Genomic DNA, 6,701 nt, shown 5'->3' on the forward strand with positions numbered 1-6,701 from the left:
TCGGAATATTACGGGAAAACAAAACTGACCTCAAATTGCGCTCTCTTCCCGAGCGTGATCTTCTTGGGAAAAACATGGGGAAAAAAATCTCATCCCGAAAAACTCCAATGTGCAACCATAATTCTATTTAAATAAACCACACACATACACACTCAGCTAAGGCTTGCTTGAAGAGAGGGCGTCTTGGGCATCGTGACTCTTGGTGGGTCCCACTTATCGCTTCCCGGAGGTGTTTTTTTTTTTTTTGAATTTATTTTTGAATTTATCTCTTCCGAAAAGGGCTCTCCTCGGTTGTTAAGGTGCCCAGATCGTTGAGGTGCGACAGAAAGAAGCATCCGAACACACTGCACCACAAACCTGAAGAGGGACAGGCTTTAACGGAATTCCACCGGACATTGTGCGAGTGTGTGTGTGTGCTCTCAAAAGCGAACCTGTTTTCTGCCGGTGGTTGTCACCAGACCACGCACCCCCAAAACCATGGGTGGAGCAGTAAGTGAAAATTCCAACCACTATCATCACCCGCTGATGATGGTGATGATGACGGCCGCGGTTTAGAAGTTCCCAACCCCTTTTTGCGGGTATGGACTCACGAGCCAGGGGCGCGCGCGCCCCGATCATAATATTTAGCACACGATAATTTCACACTGACACCTTCTGCTCCCTCCCCCAGGGGAGAAGACCCGTCGTGTTCACCACTATCCACACACCGGCAGCTCACCCTCCTTACACGGCACGTCCGAAACGAAATTATGGGACCGCATGCATCGTTCGGAAGAAACGAAACGAAGCACCATGATGCGAGTACTCCCCGGCCTTTTTTTTTGCGAGGAACTAATTTGCATTCGCTCCGTCGTCACCGACACGGCCACACCGTGGACCACTTTTCTTTCATCGATGCCCTGCACTGGTATTTAAGCGGGCTTGGGAAAATGCAGGTCACACACGGTTTTCCTTTTCTACTTCGAGCACAAAGAACCTGGTATGTGTGGCAACAAAGTGAGCCAAGTGATCGTGAACGTATCACACGCAGAATCATTTTCATAACACCCGTACACAGAGCAGCAGAGCACACAATAGTGTGACTTACATAATGACGTCGAAGAACACACGGTGAAGCGCCCCATAAACAAACAAACAACGTGTTCGTCGCTTGATCGATCGTTGACGTTCTTCGTTTTCACCTTCGATGCCTTCAGAGCAAACAGAGGGAAGCGGCGTTAGGTTAGGCAGAACCTTTTTGCATAATCAAACGTCTTATTTGGGTCAATCTTGACTTGCGAGAAAAAAGATGAGGAACCCTCGTTTTGCTTGATGGATTGCGCCCCCGCGGTACCAACTGCTACTACTCGATCGTTACTTACATCGCTCACGACGGTGCTCCAAGGCGAGAAAGATTTAATTAACGATCGCTACCCATGCAGCAGGTATATTACTTTTGCTCTCGGCCCATTCAGCTTCTCCACGGTGGGTGGGTGGGATGGATGCATAAGCCAGTTACCGAAGGCCGTTTCATGATGACGCGTGCAAAAACCGGGAAGAAGGACCAACACATTCCCCGATCGGTTTGGAATAGAATTCAACGAAAGCACACGCGGCCAGCGTACGCTGACCCAGATTCGTTGGGGTAGTTGAGGTATCCCCTATGGTCCAGTTCCATGGGGTCTCCCATGTACAAGGTGCAGGAGTTGAAGTGATTGGTTGCCGGTAGGCGACGAACCCCAGCTCGGTTCTACAATCGCTTCGAGGATCCGAGGTGGTAGTTTTGTATTCAATTAATTTGTACACGTTTTCCACGTCCCCTCTTTTCCCTCCCTCCCCGTGGTCCATCCACCAAAATGAGGACTCGCCAAGCCACAGGTGGTGAACTCGATATGGGTTTCGAGCCTGTGTGTATGATGGTCAAGGTTTTTCCTTCTGCCCGTAACACGCTTTTCCACGAGTCTCCCTCGATTAGCTAGATCGTTTAATCTAGTTTTTGTTTCGGGTTTTTTGCACACATACACACACACACACCAAACCAAACAAACAGGCCGGATGGTTCGAATTTTTCAGCACACCAACGGGAAGCGTGAAAGTGCTTTCCCACCGGGTAGCCCCCCTCACCATGGTCGCTGTGTCATGCATGCTGTGTTTCCTGTTTGCTGACCGGCTTACGTACGTAATTTCCACGCCACGGAAAGAAAAAAAAGGTTGCTTTTGGTCAGCTTGTTAACATAGTTCTAACGGTAACGGGGGCCACAGGGGGCGGAATAGTTACTGCTCGTGTGCGCGTTGTGTGCATGTGAACTGTGTGTGGAAAATATCATTAATAAAGCACACACGGATGATTCTTTCGCTGTCCGAATGGTGGTGTAACACAGTTCGTTTGGGTAAGATTGGTGCTTCCGCGAAACTCTCGCAACGAAAGAAGCGTAATTCAGCCGGCTGCATTTGGCTGCTCATTATTCTCCCTGTGCCGGGATAGCAGTAGCAAAACACGCCATTACAATAAGCCAACCCACTGCTAATTAACACGCCTAAATCACCGTAAAGCTTACCGAAGAGCGATCTTTTTAAGGCAGGGATGAGCAACTTTCTCTAGATAGCTTGGCAAATATTAATCTTTAGAAAAGAAACAAATATTCCCCTAGATAGGCTTTAACAAACGACCGCACATGATAGGAAAAAAGAACCAGTTAATTTTGAAATACTATCATAATTTCGGGAACACTATCCGATGATATCACAAATGGAACACATAATAACTTACAGAAGCTTTAGGGATGTAAACCTTTGTATTATAAAAATATTCAGCTCGAACGACAGTTTAACGAAGCCAGGTTTGGAATTTGGATAAAATTACTACAACTAATGAATCATAATTTTCGATAACCGTGCAGCGGAAAAGCAGCATCTGTACGACAAGCTTGGCAGAGGACATTTTCCTTTTCTCTATCGTACTAACCGTTTATCAGCAGATACTATTTTAATCACAGCGCATTTTACTACAATAATAATGCCTACTTTACTCGGGTGTTAACCATAGAAAGAAAGCAAACCAATCACAACTTGGGCCAATCTTTGCCTCACCTAAGTCTTCAAATTCTATGAATCGTTACGGCTTTCGGAAAGAACTGGTTGAATAAAGCCAAATATGAGGATCTACATTTTATCAGTGTTCACAATGCTACTAGCATTTATACTTCCCAGTTCTGTACTTGTTTTGAGTAAGCATTTGTTGTGATGATAAAATGTGTTCCGATTGTATTATCAACTGCTAAGGTTGTCCAAGCTAAAAAAAATTACATAGCACAGCTCCCATCGAAGCCAGAATTGTTGATGATTTTGGCTTTTCTGAATTTTATTTAAAACCACTACAACATCTTTTATTAAAAATTTTCTATGAATTGAATTTTAATTGTCCTATACCCAAAACTACTAGTTCTTCTTTGAATTCGCACTGCTGTTTGTTTGAAATTATAGGCTTCATTTGTGAAATCATCTGGAATTGAGCTATAAAATGTTTTTATTGTAAAGAATTCATCTGAAAGCCCCTGTAATTTGATTTTTCATCAACAATTCTCAAATTAAAAAAAAGAAAAAAGTGGTGCAAAGTTCGCTTCTAGGTCCTCGACATCCGGTTGCCCATCCCTGGTTCTACTATTCGCTAAAAGCCATTCAATTACCATCTTCGCGACCCGCATCGTCGAAGTGATCGTTTGCCAAACGTAGCTTACGATAACACCTCCACGAACGGGACACCCCTGTTCGCCTCATAATTATGTTTGCCTTTCGAGTGTGTACTATCGGCCACACACATAAATAAGCACACGGATGAGCCCAAAAAATATCTGCGGGTGTTCTTCACCGTACACGCGAATAGATAATAGCAATAATCGGTTGCCTACGGTCTGGTTGGTTGAGCGAAATGGAAAAGTGAAACTGAACAGCACTTTAGAAGCAGTCGCCTTCTGCCTGCCCGGTTCGACTGATTGTTGATTAGTGTTTTCTTTGTTTTCCCTTTTACGCTTCCTCGCATCACTCACTCATTCAACTGGGATGGGATCAAACTCCAAGAAGCATTTTTTTTGCTTAAGTGTTGCTTCGTAACAGAATAAACGCGTAACAGCTGCTGTCAAAAGATGCTCGAAATCGGACAAACCGTGCTGCTGCTGCTTTTCTTCGGTAGCACAGTCAAGTAGAACAACACATCCACCCGAGAAGAGAAAAAAGGTACTAATTTGTACACCGCAAACGCTCTCCTCCTTCTAATTATCCACCCACCTAGAGCAGCATGAATCGGGGGAGCGGGGGAAGAGGAAAAAAAGGTAAACGAACCTCCAAACCACCAACCGCAATCTCCCGATAGACACGCTCCAGGAAGTTCCAAGAATCATTTTCCATCTCACTTCCATCTAAAAAAATCCATCCCACTTCTTGTGGTTCCCAGTCGCTGGGATCCCAAAAACACAAAAGAACATATTTCCCGACAAAAAAAAAACCCCACCGAAAGTGTCCAAAGTGTATGTTAGCATGAACAATTTGCAATTATAATGCAGATGCCCGCAAAGGGTGAAGAGCCCGCTTTTGTTTTGGGGTGTATCTCAGCGGCTGACCGATCAGCAAACATGGCTTCAGATTGTCTAAGAAGAGCAGAGTTTTGCTCGAAGAAGCTGGCAGAAGGTAGCCGGAAGGAAGTACGGAATTATGCAAAGTGATCGTCAGCATGAGATGTACGGCGTTCTACATAAAAATGCCTCTTGATGGGTGTAAAGCTTGACCCAGAACTAATTCCAACAATCCTTTTGTTTGAAGGCTTTGAACACTTAAATTCAGTCAAGCGAGATGAGGCAAGGTTTTTTTCTATGAAGTCTTTTGAAAAAACAGTCACCTCGATTTGGATAATTTTATATTACTTTCATATTTTTTACCTAAAAAATTATATTTCCCCAACTATACACACTAAGCTGCATCAACTGAAGTTTTTTTTTTCAATTTTTTAAATTGTTGTGAAATACAAATTGCATACATTTCGGCGTTTGAAACGCAAATGCCTTTTAATATTAAGCTTCTGCTTAAGAATATTATTTAATATTTCCAAGCTTTCTAATTTGATAATATAATGCAAAATAAGATACTCAACAAGAGCTCATGCCCTTATGAATTCTATCTTATCCTTCCTGAACTTTATAATAATAAAATCCTCACTATAAGGAAAAAAACCACTTCTCACGTAATTAAAAGCTCTCACTGTAAAGGAAATCCTTTTTTATCTCCTTCCATTAGGTTGTGAGTGTTGTTATCACCCTTTTTTATCTTCCCCTTCTTTTTGCCACACCTTTTTTATGGTCTGACATTCCACCAACAATCGTCGTTCGCAAAAATAAAACCAAAAAAACAAAATCCATAAAAACCACGGCGTTTTCTTCCATTAAATGCTGAAACTAAAAATGTGAACTCCGTCCCAAGCACTTACGGGTTCGCTGCATACGATATCCATCGGCGAACGGGAATTGCACCGCGAGCAGAACCATCCCGGTCGCGAAGAGCAACAGCCGAAGAGTTGGCAGGCTTATCGGCGACGACGGCGAACCTTTCCGTGGAACGGTTGCTTGGTCGCACCGTTTAACATTTTGGAGGCTCATCTTGGCGCTTTAGAACTCGTTTTTTAACACACTTTAACTTGTTATGTTGTAACACCAGCACCAGCACACACGCACTTCACTTTAAGAAGAAGCACCTCTTGTTTTTCTTTTTTTGTTGGTTGAAAGAACTACCAAAACTGACCCCAGTTTCAGTTAACCCAGCACACAGACACGGCACAGCATTATAAGAAACAGGTTAACATCAATCGGGAACGCGCATTTGTTGCAAAACTTTTTTTGGTTTTCCTTTGTCTGTCGTTTTTTTTTCTCCTCTTTTCTTCTTCACCGACAACAAGCTCACAGAATGAACACACAATTGTTGCTTCTTTATCGAGTCGATATCGCTCTATTCGCCAACAAATCGAACCGAATCAATCGCGACCGGAAAAGTCGAACGCGAGTGGTAGCAGCAGCGGCAGCAACACATTAGCGAACGGTCGATAGCAAACTTCATCATCATCAATCATTTTGAATCTTTTCTGAAACCCGGTTACTGTACTGCGAGAGAGAGGAACGATTTCAACGACGGTGAAAAACACGAACCCTTACGCACTTCAAAAATCTTTTCGCGAATTATTTTCGTTTTGAAACACTTTGCACATGAACTTCTCACAACTTTGCTTCAACGTTGCTTCGATCACGCCGATCGTTCGAAGCGGTACGGCGACAAGCTTTCGAGGGCAGCGCGGCGGTTCCACGGTCCGGTCGGTTCGCTGGTTGAGCGACGAATGATCGCGAGCCGAGCACGATCGGTGAGAAGAAAACTGATTTTTCTCCAGTGATGGGGAAAAGTGCCATGCTCCAAGCGCCGAGCTGCTGCTGCGAGTAAAGAAAGAGACAGAGCGAGAAACACGGCGATGATGGTGATGATGATGACGATGATGCGTATGTGTGTGCAGGAATGCAAGAAGAATCCAACCGAAAGCGAAGCATTTCGCGCACGGCCGGAAAACGAAACAGCGCAAGAGGAGCCAAAGAAACAACAAACCAGCGGCAGCAGAATCGATGATACCTTTTGCCACCAACGAAACGAAAGTCAAACAAAACTGTTGTCTGTTGAGTAACAAAAAAAAAGGA

General features: G+C 44.0%; 1 protein-coding gene across 1 annotated transcript in view; it reads right to left on the minus strand.

Annotated features, from left to right (window-relative positions):
* LOC118510759 overlaps positions 1–6,422 on the minus strand; it is a 14,804-nt gene extending 8,382 nt beyond the window's left edge. The window contains exon 1 of the mRNA XM_036053003.1: positions 5,456–6,422. Within this exon, the coding sequence (XP_035908896.1) occupies positions 5,456–5,624 (169 nt within the window). The 5' untranslated portion in view covers positions 5,625–6,422. The remainder of the gene's footprint in view (positions 1–5,455) is intronic.
* Positions 6,423–6,701: the final 279 nt, after the last annotated feature.

This window comes from Anopheles stephensi, chromosome 3 (genome assembly GCF_013141755.1).
Source record: "Anopheles stephensi strain Indian chromosome 3, UCI_ANSTEP_V1.0, whole genome shotgun sequence".
In the NCBI taxonomy this organism is placed as follows: Eukaryota; Metazoa; Arthropoda; class Insecta; order Diptera; family Culicidae; genus Anopheles; species Anopheles stephensi.